At 34.9% G+C, this 18,175-nt stretch overlaps 1 protein-coding gene across 3 annotated transcripts; it reads left to right on the top strand.

Moving 5' to 3' along the window:
• Positions 1–5,714: 5,714 nt before the first annotated feature.
• On the top strand, positions 5,715–17,164 carry LOC122821060 (myelin-oligodendrocyte glycoprotein-like). 3 transcript variants are annotated; one of them, XM_044098917.1, is made up of 7 exons: positions 5,715–5,883; positions 9,882–9,916; positions 10,024–10,214; positions 10,321–10,359; positions 11,821–11,928; positions 12,366–12,443; positions 13,286–17,164. In XM_044098917.1, the coding sequence occupies exons 2-7, from the start codon at positions 9,897–9,899 to the stop codon at positions 13,360–13,362; spliced, it is 513 nt and encodes a 170-aa protein (XP_043954852.1). In that variant the 5' UTR covers positions 5,715–5,883; positions 9,882–9,896; the 3' UTR covers positions 13,363–17,164. The 3 variants fall into 3 exon arrangements, with proteins under 3 accessions (XP_043954852.1, XP_043954850.1, XP_043954851.1); XM_044098915.1 differs by having other exon boundaries at positions 9,882–10,214; XM_044098916.1 differs by lacking the exon at positions 5,715–5,883 and having other exon boundaries at positions 9,515–9,916.
• The last annotated feature ends 1,011 nt before the right edge of the window (positions 17,165–18,175 follow it).

The raw sequence follows: 18,175 nt of genomic DNA, 5'->3' as shown, positions 1-18,175 counted from the left end.
TTTAAACACAAAATAAGATGAAAAAATAAATAAATTAACAATTCATAAGAAAAAAAATTAATCAGTAATAAATAAATAAAATCTAATAATAACACAGCAGCTATAGAAGACTAGATAAATGTAATTATTATAATTCAGATTCAAATGGCTGTATTAACAGTTCTTTAACCTTTAACTTTCTGAACATGAATGGAACATTGAATATAAACTGTTATGAATAAAACAGTTTATAAACTGTTATGAATATAACAGTTTATAAACTGTTATGAATATAACAGTTTATAAACTGTTATGAATATAACAGTTTATAAACTGTTATGAATATAACAGTTTATAAACTGTTATGAATATAACAGTTTATAAACTGTTATGAATATAACAGTTTATAAACTGTTATGAATATAACAGTTTATAAACTGTTATGAATATAACAGTTTATAAACTGTTATGAATATAACAGTTTATAAACTGTTATGAATATAACAGTTTATAAACTGTTATGAATATAACAGTTTATAAACTGTTATGAATATAACAGTTTATAAACTGTTTCTTCTGCCTACTTCTTACTGCTAGAGGTCTGGCAGCGTTTCCTCTCGCATAGCCGAGCCACATTTGGCTTAAGGGAGGAGGCAGTCGAGACCCTAAGTAGAGCTTGAAGATGCTCGTCAGTAAGTCTGGACCTGTACTTGGACTTATTGAAGTTCAAGGTAGAGAAGAGCTTTTCGCACAAGTATGTGCTCCCAAAAAGACACATGGTCCGCTTGAACATTTGGGAAAGCTCAGGGAAGCTGGGTGGCAATTCTCTCAAAAATTGCCCAAGCTTGTCTGCTTTTCCACTCACCTCCCTGAACTTGGCTTTGAATTCAGAGTGGCACTGCGGGTCAATGAGCTCCATTTGAAGCACTGTGATTGGTAAGTTAGTTCAGCTCCGCACACAACACTGAAAAGTGCCAATCATATCAAACTCGCAGGCAGTGTTGGCATAGTTACTTTGAAAAAGTAACTTTAATCAGACTACTGATTACTCCTTGAAAAAGTAACTTAGTTAGATTACTGACTACTTGATTTGGAAAGTTACTAAGTTACACTAAAAGTAACTTTTTAGTTACTTTCAGCAGCTGTTAACAACAACGCTCTGCCTCCTGTGAAAATCACATTGATCTTTGCCAATACTTTTTTGTAAGCTATTTTATAATGGTAACATCAACAATGTGTCTCCACTGATAAGGTTGAACTGAAGAGGAGATTGTAGAAAAATAAAAAACGTGAGTAGTTTGTGTGGTCCACTGTTGTCTGGAAAACTCAGAAGGATTTTAAAGCGCCCCCCCCCCCAGCCTCCACGTTCTGCGTTACGGCCCTGCGTTTGGTGTCACTGCGCACAGAGCTCCTCCTGCAGCTCACAGCTCAGATGGCTGCACAGATTTGTGACACTTATCTTAGTATTAATAATTAGAATTAAGTTGCCATTATAATTATTGCCAACTACGGACACGTTCATTCGTGACTGTTTTCACGTTTATTGCGCTGTTCATGTTGGTCTCGATGTTTGCAGTTTTCTGGAGCGCAACGTGAAGCTCGACGTCATTCAGAGGTAATAAATTAACTTGACATTAACAAAGACACAGCGGGACGGATCATCCGGGAAATGATGAACAGGGAGAGACTGAATAAAACTACCTTAATGACGAACAAATTCTGGGATTTATTATGAGTCTCTGATTATTTCCAAACCCAAATGAGCAACTTCACGTTCAAAATCGAGCCCAAAAAGGCGCAACCCGCCACTCATTAAATCTGCAAGCGACTTTAAAAAAATGAAGCCCAAAGCCGTTTGTAATAATCGGACTTGGCGACAGAAACTCAAAATAGTTCCAGTTTTTCCACCAACAAAATGCGCATCTCCCTCCATTGTTTACATTTCTGTTGCATAGAGACGTCGGTCACTCGACAAGAAGAGTAGAGGAAACACGATTGAATAACAAAAGAAGATAATAACGCAAAAATGATTTTGATAAGTAACTGTAGTCTGACTACTGGATTTGAAGTAGCAACACGTTATATTACTCGTTACTGAAAAAAATGGTCCGACGTCAGTAACGCGTTACAAATTAACGCGTTACTGACATCACTGCTGACCACCTGTTTGTAATTTAATCACAGTAGAAATCCAGGCATTCCTTAAAGGACTCAGAGCTTTACTGATGGAGAAAATCCCGTCTGAGACATCAAGAGGTCAGGATTTGACCTGCAGAGCAGGAAATACTCAAACATGAGCTTGAAGAGATTATATGAAGGCAAAGCCTCAGTATTTCCTCTGGAACATGTTTCAAACTATATGCCCATTAAATTAAGATGATATGATCAATTATATCTAGGACTGTGGTGGTTCGGTGGTGCTAGAAGCTCATTTTATTTTTTATATTTGAAGCTCAGTGAAGATGGCCTTTGACAAAGATGTAATCAGACATAAGTGTAGCAACTAGTACCAGCATGAGCTGCACTTCAGATGTGAATGATGAGATGGAGATCACTAAAAGGAGGATTAACAGGCAACAAAAGACAATGAAGATCTCAACAACATTCTGCTTTTAGCCAGAATGACAAACCAACAATCCCCCAAAGTTTCTCCAAATCAGGGGTCTCAAACTCCAGTCCTGGAGGGCCGCAGTCCTGCAGGTTTTAGATGTGGCACAGGTACAAAACACTGGAATGAAATGGCTTAATTACCTCCACCTTGTGTAGATCAGTTCTCCAGAGCCTTAATTATTCTATTCAGGTGCAGCAGAGGCACATCTAAAAGTTGCAGGACTGCGGCCCTCGAGGACTGGAGTTTGAGACCCCCGATATAGTGCATTATTGATTGATAATGCACAATTAAGGAGCCACACATTTACTCTCTGGTTTCAACATCGGCCCTCTCATCTGACTGCTCCACATTTCAGCATAAAGGAACATTTGGGCCTCAAGCAAGAACACAAATTCATTTATCTCAAGTTGCAGCTTCCTGCAGTGGTGAGTTAGCAGAAACGTTGCACTAGAAGCACCAATGTGTCTTTTTGGCCGATCATAACACTATTTCTCAATAAGCTCTATAAAATCAAGTGCATAGATTTAACAAAATGCTTTTTACTAAACCTTCATGTTCACAGTGTGGGTTTAAGTCACTTCTTCTGTTCTTAAGACCCAAAGCTACCAGACAACCCAAAGTTAGACTGAAACAACAATAACAGTTAGTGTGACATTTATTAAATGACCTTCAGCAGACATTTGTTTACCGTTCTGTCAGTTGTGCTTTTTATTTTCAGTAAGTGAGAACTGAGAGAAGGAGGAAGATGTTCAGCTAAAGTTTAAGGTTGTGGAATCAAAACAAGGGAAGAAAGTTTTAATTTGATTGTTTCACAACCCGTCCAGTCTGGAAGGATTGTGGGATTTATCTCACTAAATATTCCAGCCTTGCATTTTGTAACTCTAATAACTGCGTCTGCTTGACATGGGGAGCCATCAGAGAGAGGATTATCATCCGTCCGTCCGTCCATCCGTCCATCCATCCATCCATTTTCTGTTCATCTTCATCCCTAATGGGGTCAGGAGGGTTGCTGGTTCCTCTCCTGCTAACGTTCCGGGTGAGAGGCGGGTTCACCCTGGACAGGTCACCAGTCTGTCGCAGGGCAACACAGAGACACACAAGACAAACAACACACTCACATACACACTCACACCTAGGGAGAATTTAGAGAGACCAATTAACCTGACAGTCATGTTTTTGGACTGTGGGAGGAAGCCGGAGAACCCGGAGAGAACCCACCATGCACAGGGAGAACATGCAAACTCCATGCAGAAAGACCCCGGGCCGGGAATCGAACCCAGAACCTTCTTGCTGCAAGGCAACAGCTCTACCAACTGCGCCACTGTGCAGCCCCGGTGGTCCACTAGTGTTTGATAAAAGGGGTAAAGGGTAAGTCCTCAGGAGGAAACAGTTGGAGAAATGCTGGTTTAAAGTCATAAAGGAAAGAACAAAGATTCTCACTGGCTGCAACAGCTGGGAAAATCTTAACAGGATGCAAGATGCCACAGAAAAAAGAAAGCAGGTGATCTAACCTTTTTTCTCCCCTCCAGGGGTCTCTTGTGGGCTCTAGTCAAATCAAATGAAGTTCCATCCATCCATTTTCTAATCACCCTTTGTCAGGAGGGTTGCTGGTTCCTCTCCAGCTAACGTTTCGGGCGAGAGGCGGGTCACCCTGGACAGGTCGCCAGTCTGTCGCAGGGCAACACAGAGACACACAAGACAAACAACCATTCACACACACACTCACACCTAGGGAGAATTTAGAAACCAATTAACCTGACAGTCATGTTTTTGGACTGTGGGAGGAAGCTGGAGAACCCAGAGAGAACCCACCATGCACAGGGAGAACATGCAAACTCCATTGTCATAAATATGACATAACGCCTGTTATGAACCCCGCAGAAAGACCATGGGCTGGGAATCAAACCCAGGACCTTCTTGCTGTAAGGCAACAGTGCTACCAACTGCGCCACTGTGCAGCCCTCTCAAAAAAAGTTTATCCAAGTAAATATGTTGTTTATCAAAGGGGTAGTTTTATTTTTTTATTTAATTTTTTTAGCTTTGCATCATGTTATAATGTTTTTCTCTCATCCAAAACTTACCTGAATTGTTGCCTTGGTTTTGTCAACCATGTTTGAAAAATCCCTTAATATCCATGGCAACCATTCAGCTGTGGAAACGCCTGGTGGGTTCTAGTTCCGCCTTCTGCCTCACAGAGCCGCCCTCCCCTTCACTCCCCCAATCAGCTCCTTCAGATTAGCAACCACCAATTAGCACACACATGGTGGAATTGCTGATCTTGTTATTTGGGCTACTTCTCAGTGAAATGAAGCTAAAATTAGGTTAATAAAAACATAATCATCAAAATCATGTTTTGATGATTATGTTTGCTAACCAGATTATCCTGGTTAATTTGACCCAAAAATTAATTTGACAAAAATTAATAATTAACAGTGTTTTTAATTTAATGAACTAGTGTCCTAATAAATTAAATCAATATTTAGAGCTTTATAACATTTTAAACAGATCATTGGTCATCAAGTTTAATTCAATTGTTTTGTCCTAAAAATGGATTTATTTTTTAAAGCACATTGGAAAAATAAAAATAAATAATAAAAATAATCTTGAAAGAGATATATTTTAATTTATTTTCGATGTCATTTCATCTTCTTTGCTTCCGCAGCATCTTTGGTCCCTGAGTTTAGTCTCTAGACTTTGTGACACAACATACAGCAAAACCTTTGTCTTCATCCCAGACCGGCACTTTTCTTTTAGCTCAACCAGAATTATGAATATAAATGTTTATCTAAATGATGCATTTTATCCAGTTCCTTGGACGTCACTGAATCCTCTGTCTCAGCATGATGATCGTGTTTATTACATGATGATGAGCTCAATGGACGTTCTGACGATTAAACAGTAAACTAACGCAGAGTACATGGCTGCTGTCTCGCTCATGTCTAGCAGCTTTATCGTTTCCGGATTGTGCAACTGTGCGCCCCCACAACACGCACACACACTTACACACACACGCATACACCCACACACACACGCACACACACACACACACACACACACACACACACACACACACACACACACACACACACACACACACACACACAACACACAAATGAAAGAGAAAGTGTCATTAGGTTTAACTCAACAACGTCGCGACCATTTCAAACACTCATCAAATACTCGTTAAAAACCTTAAAAGAGAATCGGAAATCTGCTCTATCTGGTGGAAATGAAGAGATTTTTAAAGGTTTTGGTTTTCTTGATGATCAGTCAGGTACCTGCAGTGAATCAGGGTAAGTCAAGATATTTTTCTGTAAAGGAAAACTCTTCCCCCAGTCGTGTACAACTTGATACGCGGTGTAAGTTAGAGTGTAGCGGTGAAACCTTATAACGGCTTTATCATTTCCTGAATTTGTTAGAATAAGCAGGTACGTATTGTTTTACGTCCAGGTACTTTTATACTCTCTCCGTCCATATTTTCCGAGATTATCCGCTCCCCGGTGAGGATTAGGACCACAGAAATTAAAATAGTTTTACAGTATAAAAATATTTGAAATATTATACTGTATACTCTCTCTCATGTATTTATACAAGAAAACCCGAGATCATCCCACTTCCCTATGCTGGAGATTTTAGTTTAACAGTAAAAATAATTAAAGTTGTATTTAATATTAATCACACAAGTGATGTATAGACCCAACAGTAGACTCAAACTTTAATAAAAAACAATCTGGTTGTGTTTGTTGTTTTTGTCTACTGCAAACTTTGCTTTAATTTTTTTTCTTTTTTCTATCTAATCATAAGAAATCAGTCAGACAGAGAGAGTCATGAGACAGGAAGAGGAGGTTTCATGGAAAAAAAGAGGAAGTAAGTTTCCAGCCTGCAGATTTATTAAAATAGTTGAGATTGTTCTTAATTTCAAAGCATGAAAGTTTTAAAGAATGAAATCTAAACATTTTGAGGAATTGGATAAGATTCAAGGTAAAATACTTACATGTCCGGTTCACTACAAGCAGCCTGAGTCGGTCCAATTACTGTGGGTCAGAACCAGATATCCTGATATAAAGAAACGGTACCATAGCATTTGGAGGTCACAAAACATCACAAACATTTGCTGAAAACTGTACCAACAATTTGGACCTCAGCATAAAGCCAAAGAAGCCACAATTAAATAAATCAGAGATACTCCTACTAAAAACCTCAGCATCACTAAAACGGTTTAAATATAGATTTAGTGAAGTCAAGTGGGGCTCAAGTTAATAGACCAATAATCAATCACTGATTATTAGTTATTATTTATGGTAATGTATTTATGAACAAACCAGCTGAAACACAAAGATTACATCATATTGTGGCCAAAACTATAATGATGATTCTTTGCACTTGTACAAAGTAAATTTCTAATTAAATCCTAAATTTACTGTTTAATTTAATGTATATTTTTTATTTATCTCTGCAGAAAGCATAAAGGTTCAATCCTAGGACCCTCTTATTCAATATCTATATGCTCCCACTGGCTCAGGTTATAAGAGGAAATAATATTAGCTACCATAACTATGCAGATGACACACAGCTCTACATTACGATGTCACCAGGTGACCTTTGACCCCATCCAATCACTGAACAGATGCTTAGAACAGATAAATGTGTGGATGTGACAAAATTTCCTCCTGCTGAACAAAAACAAAACTGAAATTATTATTTTGGGACCTAAAGAGGAACGATCTAGAGTCATAGATCTAGAGTTATAGATCTAGAGTTATAGATCTAGAGTTATAGATCTAGAGTTATAGATCTAGAGTCAGTGCACAGCTTCAGTTATTACAACTAAAAACCAGTGATCAGGCCGAAACCTGGGGATAGTGATGGACTCTGACCTGAACATTCAGAGCCACATAAAGACAGTCACAAAGTCGGCCTTCTATCACCTGAAGAACATTTCCAGGATTAAAGGACTAATGTCTCAGCCAGATCTAGAGAAACTCATCCATGCGTTTATCTTCAGTCGTATTGATTATTGTAACGGCGTCTTCACAGGTCTGTCCAACAAATCAATCAAACAGTTGCAGCTGATCCAGAATGCTGCTGCTGGAGTTCTAACTAAAACCAGGAAGATAGAGCACATAACACCAGTTTTAAAGTCCCTCCACTGGCTTCCTGTAGCTCAAAGAATAGACTTGACTAAAAACCCACTTGTTTAGAGTTGTATTTGAAACGTAATCAATTGCAAATTTATTGACGGAATCTGACTTGATGTTGTGTTTTGATTGTTGAATCTATGTTGCGTTGTATTTCTGCGTTTGATTTGATGTAGAGCACTTTGAAATGCCTTGATGCTGAAATGTGCTAAACAAATAAAATTTGATTGATTGATTAATAAAATAAAATTTAACAGGAATATCATTCTCAATAATTAAATTCTAGATTTCTAGGTGTTAACATCAAAAAAATTATGTAGAGTTACCCCTTCTGAACTATTTTGGTCTTTAAAGTCGTCTGCTGTCAAGTTGTTGTGGAGATTCAACAGTCAGAAATTCTTAGGGTTTATTTAGTAAAACAGCAGTAAATAAACCCAGAGACCTTTTCTCCTGTAGTCTGTTTAACAGCTACAGTACAGCTACCAACACAATCCTCCAGCTCTGTCAGCAGAAACCCCTCAACAGCAACGTTAAACCTATGGGGGGAGCATAGACTGCACTTTCTTTGCATTGTCCCCATATGATCTTATTTATTCACTTTTGATAAAGATGATGGACTTAAAAAAAGCTTTGAAAAGCTAAAAAAAAAAAAGCTGCTGTCAGTCCATTGTCAAATGGAAAATGGTAAATTTTCAACAACCCTTTTTTTTCTATGTTTGGTTGTTTTATCAAAAATTCAAAATGCTATGTACATCTGTGATGTACATAGCATATGTATATACATATATACATATATACATATATATGTATAGTAGGGGTTGAACCAATTAGTCGACTAGTCGACTCTAGGACGTCTCGCGAGTTTTTACATTTCATGTCGACTAGTCGCAGTCATGTGATTGCCGGTGGTGACAGCCTGTGCTGATCTGACAGCACAGTATACGTCACAAGACACAAGAAAAATAAGTTAATACATTAGTTTAAATGATATGTAGATGAATGCATATTTGTGGTTTTACAGTGTTTTTAAAAGGAGATGGAGTTGCAGCTGCAGTCAACTACAAAACACGAGCCGTCTAAAAGTCGCCCCCTTCCCGCTAAGGATGTCACTTAGCGGCTCGCGAGTGTCTTTGTCACGACGATCTAACTAATACATTATGATGTTATGTTGCTGATTAAATAAAGATCTGTGGTAATGTCATCTAAAAGATGTGCGTTTCCTTTTGAATGTTGGTTTCCCAGCAACTTATTATTTATCATAAACTATCCCGATGTTTTGTTGTTTCACTTGTTGCTGTTCTGTGGAAATGCCATATTTTTCCGTGAAAACGGGTAATAAAGCCTGTACGTTATTCCAAAGCTTGGCGTCTTGCGTTGCTATGACGTCACAACGACTAGTCAAATCGACATCGACTCGACTTTTATCATGTTGACGTTGACTAGAAAATATCTTAAATGGTTCAATCTGCTGAGTCAGCAGAGCTTCCTGCCGCGCATCGGGCGGAGGAGAAGCAGGTGGTTTTGTTGAATTCAGCTGTAACCAAACGGGATCCGTTCATAACAAGTTTGGCTTGTGATGTTCCAAAAGCACCATGTATATATATATATATATATATATATATATATATATATATATATATATATATATATATATATATATATATATATATATATATATATATATATATATATATATATATATATATATATGTATATATATATATATGTATATGTATATGTATATATACTATTTCTGTTGTGATTTTTGTGACAATCTTACAATATGTAAATTTCCCAAAGGCTTGATGGATCCACAAAGTTTGGTGAGTTTTCCGATATAGTAACATCATATCAACTAAAGGTTAAGACTGTTGATGGGTAGGGTGTCCTAACTTTTTCTCCAGTAGGATATCAGTTTTTGTTATTTTTTAAACATGAGTAATTTTACTGAGGTAAATAAAAAATGAGTAGATATACATTTGTAAGCAAATAAAAGCACATTTATTTTGAAAAACCTTTATTAATGGGATAGCTACATGTTTTTTTACAATTGTAAAGATCCTACAAGAGAATAAGTATGAATGTTAACTGAACAACAAACAGGAATATTAGTGTTGATTATTTTTAATCTTTGTTTATTCTTCCAATTCAAGGGGAGGTGGTCGGTCATGAGCCGATACATGCAAAGGTGGGAGACGACGTTACTCTGCCATGTCATCTGGAGCCTCCATTTGATGTGAACAATCTTACAATCGAATGGAGATTCCAGGGTAAAGAAATACTTGTTCATCACAGCCAAGCTGAAAAGGATGAAACTTCAGATCCAAAGTACCAGAACCGAACCTCTATGTTCCATGATGAGTTTAAAAAAGGCAACATTTCCCTCAAACTGACCAACGTAAGCAAAGAGGATGGAGGGAATTATACTTGCTTTGTTCCCAAACTGCAAAGTCAAGTCAGGAAGGGGAACGTTACTCTATACGTTGGTGAGTTATATAAAATTAAGATAATTTAAGACAAACTAGATAAATATATTGATGTTTAGATAAATATATTAATATTACATTAACACTTAATGTAATTCCTCAACAGGTGAAAATGGAGCCCCAGACATCGTGATTGGTCCTGAAGGTAAATATGTTTAACTAGATAACCAGTGGTTACTGGGACTCTGACTTAGTTTTAGATTTTCTTTGTTACCTGAAGCCATTGAGGCTCATTGGGTTGAATATTCGTCTTCCAGCTTTTCCTATTGTCATGTTGATGTGCAGCTGGGCAAGGCAGATAACTCCTCAATACTTATTGATCTGCATACAGGTGTATGAATGTGTGTTAGTGAGAGTGAATGGGTGAAAGTGTCTGCAGTGTTGAGAGCTTTGAGAGGTCAGCATGACTGGAAATACTTTAAATAACTTCAGTTCATTTATGTTTTACATATTTTATTTTATATTTTTCTTTTTTAGGTGGAAAAGGAGATAATAACAATAGTAAAAGTGTCTTGACTAAATTTGCTTTTTCAGTTTATTGTCATATAAATGTGGATGAATGAGTAGAAAGCTTAAAAGTTTCTGTTTCTGTAAAAACTGGTTGATTTGAACAATAATTGAACTTCTACAAATAAAACAATTCTGGGCAAAAGAGAATTATTTCCAAAATAGGAATATGTAAAGACAGTTTTTCCTTTTTGTCACAGGAACTGATAATAATATGTTTCTATCTTTACCTACTCAGACAATAAAAGTCAATAACTGTCTTGATTAAATTAGTATTTTAATTAAATGTGGATAAATTAGTAGAAAGGTAAAATGTTTTGTTTCTCAATAGATTGGTTGATTTGATCTCTAAATGGATCATTTATTTATCAGGTTAATCACATTTCTTTGTACAATTGTTGAAGTAAATAACAAATAAAATGACTAAACCTGTTTTCCTTCCTGAACATATTAAAGCATTTCTATGGTGTGAAAACTTGATTAATATTATTTGAATAAATCAACATCCCATCTTCAGAAATCTGGAACAAAGGAACCAAATAAAGAACCAAACTAGTGGAAATCCAGTTTTTAATCTTCCTGCCTTTCAGGAAGTTTTTTCTTCAACTTTTATCTCACATCCAAAACTGGACCAACTTTGAAATAAGAAGATGTGAATCAATCTTTAAGATTATTCACAACTATGACATCATCTAGACACATTGATAAGAAAACTTCTGAATTTAAGAAAAGTAATAAACTGGCATTTAACAAAGTTTAGCTTTTGTTCCTTCTAACTAAACTAAAAAAAATAGTTAGGTTTCATACAATTTAGAGTCAGACAGTAAAAATAAAAAGGTTCTGGGTTCATCTGTGTGTGTGTGTGTGTGCGTGTGTGTAGGTGGGTGTGCGTGTGTGTGTGTGTGTGTGTGTAGGTGTGTGTGTGTGTGTAGGTGTGTGTGTGTGTGTGTGCGTGTGGTGCAGTAAATGTTGACCCCTGAATGATGAGGTGACTGTTGGTTCACAACTTTGATCTCATTAATAAACAAAAATATGCAAAATTGAATTCAAAATATTCAAAAGTGGAATTTTAAAAACCTGTTTTTCTTTTTTGTCACAGGACCTGATGGTGGAGTTAATGTTGGTTGGGTTGTTGTTGTTGTTGTTGGTGGTTTTGTATTACTCATCCTCATCTTCATCACAATCTGTGTTGTTCGTCGCCCCAGAGGTAAACAAAATAAGTCAGTCTTTGTCTTTGTTAATCTTGCAGGATTTTGGTGAATTAATAACTAATAATCTCCATAAATGCATATTTAAATTGATAGAAAATATAGTTTTTAATATTTTCCTAAATCTGATGTGAAGCTGAAGAGAAATAAAACAGAAACATGGATCTGTTTTGATGAACATGAAGAAAAGTTCTGCAGTTTTCACATATTTATTAATATCTGTTGGTGTTTGTCTGAAAATAAAATAATAAAACTAGAAACCATTATGAGTAACTTTATTCTCTTTTAGGTCTTTGTTGTTTATTGTAGCCTTTCTGCTGCCCAGGTTGATGAAACATTTTAACAGACAAAAACTGTTAAGAAGAATTAAATATTGTCACTTATTTATATTTTGTGTTAAGATAAATATTCACTGTTTACTTTCTGTTGGTTACAGATTCTCAACGCTGGAGCAACAACTCTCGAAATGAAGAAGTGAGAAATGATGGAGAGATGGAAACAGAACAATTCCAGAGTAATAACTTTTATTAATTATTGACTTTTTTATTTTCCTGCTCATTGATAAACTAAACTAAGGACTGTAGTCACTGAACATCACAGCTGAACATCAAACCAGGAAACTGAACTTCTTGTTGGTGACTGAATCTGACTGACCAGATCATTTGATGTAGCAGCAATGAACTGGTGACCTTACTGGTTTAATCCCAGTTCACCAGCTTCCCCACTGACCTGAACAGTGAAATGAAGGTTTAGACCAGAAGATCTGGAAAAAACTAAAGAAAAACAGCCAAGAATCAAGAAAACAAAAACAACAATAGAAATAAAACTATTAAAAGTTGTAAACTCATAACTCAGATTTTCTCTTTGTTTCTTCAACAGAGAAGTTTATAGTTAATTAAAACATGTTTAAGATAAAAATTACATCTGACCAATTAAATATAGAAACTAGATCTTAATGAAAGACGTTTCTTCTATTTTGTGAAAGTTAAATTCAAAAGATTCATTTAATCTGACAAGAATCATCTGGATATAAATTACATATTCAATTTAATATGAATGTTTACATTTTTATTTTAATATGTTTTAGTTTCTGGATTCTCTTATTTTTGTCAACAAACATCTGGAAACAAATGAAAGACAAATAATTTCAGAGAAAGTCAAAACTTTACTGCTTTATTTTATATATTTTATTTATTTTTTGCTAATTGATGATAATTTTCTTCTTTCTTAATTTTCTAAAAATGACAGATTTCTGTTTTTATTCAAGCCATCTTAATAATAATGTAACTTTGGGATTTCAACCAATCAGAAGAAGAAGAAGATGTTATTGACAACATTTTGTTTTGTGTTTCATAGATCACAGAGGAAACAGTAACCAAGGAGACGAAGCTGAACCTTTACAGAACCAGGAAGAACCAAATCAAAGTGTGTGAATCATCCATCCTGATCTGAAATCTCTTCAACTTGTTGGTATAAAAACTGGTAGAACTGTGAATAATAACAAAAAACTGTGTGAATTAAAACCAAAAGCAAGTCCTTCATATTAGATCAAAGATTTAATTATTTTATTTTTAGATTAAAAAGGATGAAGAATCATGTTAATTAAAAAAGAACATTTTAAGTCCATAAATGTTTCTGTAGTTTAGAGTTTCTTATTCAACTTTTGAAAACGGATTTTTCTTGAAAAGTATTTTTAATAGATATAAAAGTTGACAGATTTGATCCCCAGTTTGATCCTAAAAAAGGTTTTTAATTTAATTTTTCTCAGTGAATCTTAATTTTAATGCTCTTGTTACATAAATAACCAAATATTTATGGATTTTATTATAACTTGTTGTCTAGTTTTTTTAATTTATGAATCAGCAGTAAATTCATTAGTTCACCTTTTCTACAACATCCAGCCCCCAGTAGTGATGTATATTTATTATTCCCTCCTTAAAACAGAAACCTTAAAAAATGTGCAAAAAAGAATATTTTGATATTATATTTTTATAAACATCCTTGTAGTTACATTATGTCAGATTGTTATTAAAATATGTTCTCAGGGGTTATTTATTAACATAGATAATTATAAATTGATCGATTACTTTGAAAATTGACCCAACAGATTGAATATTAACTTTATCTTGTAAATCAGCTGCAGTAACTTTTTCATTTCAGACTCTCAGATTGAAGAAGGTAGAGAAGTTTTGTTGATGAATGTTTTATGATCTGGTCAGAGTAAAGATTGTTTATAATTAACTTTGCCACTTGATTGGTGATGAGTCACCATGGAAACACAAACCATACAAACACAAGATATAGAAATATATATATATATAGATCTATATATAGATATAGATATCTATATATATATAAGATCAGAACATAAAGAAATGTCTCTTATTTCTGGAGGTTTAGAGCTGTTCTTCTTTAATCTGGTCCTGGTAAATTAATCATCTGTTCATTTGATCAGATATATGAAAGACAACGAGTCCAAAGGTCAAAGGTTGAGAAACGATGATTTATGGTGAAGTGAATCAAACTCTTCAGGTTTCCAGAGTCTCTTATCTTTGTCTAACTTTGGTCCAGTGATCTGCACACATTGAGAAAAATCCATTTGACATTTATACTTTCAAACCGATGAGCCTTTTTTAAATTAATCATCTTGAACTGAGCCTGGCTTCATATTGATGTTTAATGTAGGAATAAATGTCTGCTGCAAAGTTAAAGACTGTGAATAAAACGGTGATATTTATACTTTATACTAACATCTCAGAAATCAAATGGCTCTTATTTTAAAAATCAGGTTTTTCAATTAACCAACATCTAAATCCAATATGGCGGCTCTCCAGGGTTACCAACTCAAATCTTTCTGGAGAGATTGAAGTTGTTCGTCTGTTTTACACAGTGAATGAATAAATGAATAAAAGGACAATTCATTTTCAATAGCTGCATAATTATAATAGAAACTGTAAAAACTTTTCAATGCAGGATTTTTTTTAAACAACTTAAAAACAAAAACAAACAAAATACTTTCTACAAAGTGAAGGTTTTGGGGCCTGAATTAAAAGGTTTTTGTTCGAACCAAGTTATTATTAAAAAGCCATTTTTATAGTAAGAGGCATGTTTTGTTCTTTTGTTGACTTTTGTAAATATTATATATTATTTCTATCAGAATCTGATATTTTTATTTTGTCTGGTGAAGTTTTACTTTGCAACTCAAAGTAAAACTGGAGGGAGACATCTAGTGGTTAAATCAGAGTATTACTCTGATAAATCACGAGTCTTTATTGGGATGTTGATGCCAAATTTAATAGAAAATGTGAAACATGATTGTGTTCAGATCTACAGATCTGTTTATCTTCTAGTTGGAAGTTGTTCATTTATCCTAAACAATATTAAACTGCTGTTGTCACATTAAATATGTAAAAAGTCAAACTTTATAGTTATTATGATTATTATAATCAACATTATTACAACATTATTCAAAGTTCTAAACAATAAAGAGTTTAAAACAAATCAGATCAAACAGTTAAAACACAAAGAAACTCAATAAAATAAAACAGGGTGAATATAAATAACTTTAATTTAACCTTAGAATCATTCAAAGAACATTCTTGTCTGATGTCTTAAAATCAAACTGTTCCTCATGATGATGAGGCACAAAAGGAGAAAACATTCTCCAGACGGTTTCTTCTGGTTTTAGAGTTTTTAAAAGGTCAGAGTTTGTAAAAGGTCAGAGTTTATCAAAGGTCAGAGTTTATCAAAGGTCATTGTCTGGAGATGGGAGAACATGAGACATAAAACTACAGAAGATCAGGAAACTTTAAATCTTGTAAATAAACAGCAAAACATCAAAGTTTGTTTGAACTTAAAGCAACCAGTGAAAATATTACAGAAGCAGAAATGTGAACATATTTCCAGGTTTTGGTAAAAATGTTATCAGCCACATTTTGAATCATCTGCAGATCATAAAACTTTTCCTCAGTAACCAGAAAGCAGAACATTACAGTAAACGATGCATGAAAACACAAATGGATGAATAAAAACCTCTTCAGATCCACCACTGCATTATTAAATGATAAAACTTTTAAATTCACCAAAAACATTTAAGTTTAGAGATGATCAAAGCTGCTCCTTGTTAACTCTTCAATGAGAAGGATTGAACCTCACAACCAAATTATTGACCTTATTACTGCATTTATGACAATTTTTAAAGTAACATTTTGGAACAAGTGAAGTTTCTGAGCTGCAACCTGATTGCAGATAAACAAGATAAAACAAGTCAACAGTTTTTATATATTAAAGTCACAAACCTGCAGATCATCAGATCAACATTAAAGATGCACAGAAGAAAATTATTAGATTTATTAATATGTAGAAACCTGTTTGTGGATAAACTCTAAACTCCATCTCTAGTTTTAGCAGATTCTCAACTCAGGGAGAAACTTTCAGAGATTAATGCAGGTCATATACTGAGTATGTTTACATTTGAATATTGTTTATGTTTGTAGGTTTTACCAGCAAACAATAAAACTGTCTTTAAATCCTGAGATGAACTAAATAAACTGTCTTGATGAGCAGCTATAAAACAGCTGAAACACTTTATCTCTGTTAAGAGCTGCTTTGGAAACATTACAAATAAAATGATTAAATGTTAAAATGTAACGTTTCCATTGTTGACTGTTTTTGTACTTTTGTGTTTTTATGAGGAAAAGCAGCTTGAAATGCTTTGATGATGAAGTTTATTCCAACTATATAAATAAACTTGATGGATCATTTTATGATAGGTTAGTAGGTTGAGATTGTTTGTTATGTTTGAGTTAAATATCTGATATTTAAATATCTGGTGTATTTCTGGTGAAGTCATGATTTGGGGAGACAAACAAATAAATAATAAACAAATAAATAATAAACAAATAAATAATAAAGACAAAGACAGTGGATGCTGGTCAAGACAATTATTGGGATTTTTAGGGAGATTTTCACTTTCTTCATATTATTTAAAATATGAAGAATTAGTTTAAATAATAATGAGATTGAATAGAGGTTCGAAACAAACTGTGAGTTGGTGATTAAACTGAAATGTCACATTACTAGTAAACATGCTCCACTAAACCAAAGAAATTAGACAAATTATTTTTTGTGTGTTTCATTCTTTGTTTTTGTTTAGAGCATCAATAAATGTTTTTTATGTTTAATGTGAACTGATGTTAAACTTTGACTCTTGTTAATAAAAACCCTTTAAATCATTGTTGTATTTTGTATTATTCAAGCAAAGGTCAATATGTGATTAAATTCAAATTTAAGATGGAGCAGGAAGCAGAGCGGCCATTTTGTCAAAGCCAACCTGTTTGTCCTGTTATTAGCAGCCAGTCAGGAAAAACAAAACATGAAGCCACATATATGAGTTATATAAAAGTAAAAGTTATAGGTAGTCATGAGTTACAACAATATTTAGGTTGGGATCAATAAATTTTTTTGATGATGATGATGATGATGAATACTTTATTAATCCCCTAGGGCAGGGGTGTCAAACTCCAGTCCTCCAGTCTCTGTCCTGCAGGTTTTAGATGTGCCTCAGGTACAAAACACTGGAATGAAACGGCTTAATTACCTCCTCCTTTTGTAGAGCAGTTCTCCAAAGCCTTAATGACCTCATTATTTTATTCAGGTGTGTTGCAGTAGAGGCACATCTAGAAGTTACAAGGCAGTGGCCCTCCAGGACTGGAGTTTGACACCCGTGCCCTGGGGGAAATTCAAGGTCCCAGCAGCTTAAGACATTACACACAACGTACACTACAGTTCACACAATATATTACAAAAACACTAGAATACTAAATTAACACAAGTACCGGATCAACATTACTAAGAGCTAAAAATACTAAAAAACACTAAAATCCTAAGTGCTAAATTTAAATTTAAGACAGTTGCCAGAATGGAGGAGTGCATGTTGACTCATAATGTAGCCCATAGAGTCAGTCAGTCCATCAGTCTGTATGACACTATAAGGAGTGTGGAGGTGAAGTCTGCTGTGTCGATGGACTATGCAGAGAAGTCCACGTCCCCCTGCCCTTCAGTGAAGCATTGTACAATAGTGCCACAGCATAGAAGAGGACGCTGGCAACAACAGACTGGTAGACCATCCAGAGGAGCTTGCTGCAGACATTGAAGGACCTCAACCTCCTCAGGAAGTACAGTCTGCTCTGCCCCTTGTTGTAGAGTGCATCAGTGCTGGCTGACCAGTCCAGTTTATTGTCCAGA

This window comes from Gambusia affinis, linkage group LG18, assembly GCF_019740435.1.
Source record: "Gambusia affinis linkage group LG18, SWU_Gaff_1.0, whole genome shotgun sequence".
NCBI lineage: Eukaryota > Metazoa > Chordata > Actinopteri > Cyprinodontiformes > Poeciliidae > Gambusia > Gambusia affinis.
Note: the sequence above shows the minus strand (reverse complement) of the source record. Positions and strands in the feature narration are given on the sequence as shown.

Coding starts and splice junctions, on each gene's coding strand:
- LOC122821060 (XM_044098915.1), top strand. CDS start 5,820: ATGAAGAGATTTTTAAAGGTTTTGGTTTTCTTGATGATCAGTCAGGTA. Junction 10,215..10,320: donor GAACGTTACTCTATACGTTG/GTGAGTTATATA, acceptor ATTCCTCAACAG/GTGAAAATGGAGCCCCAGAC. Junction 11,929..12,365: donor TGTTGTTCGTCGCCCCAGAG/GTAAACAAAATA, acceptor TGTTGGTTACAG/ATTCTCAACGCTGGAGCAAC.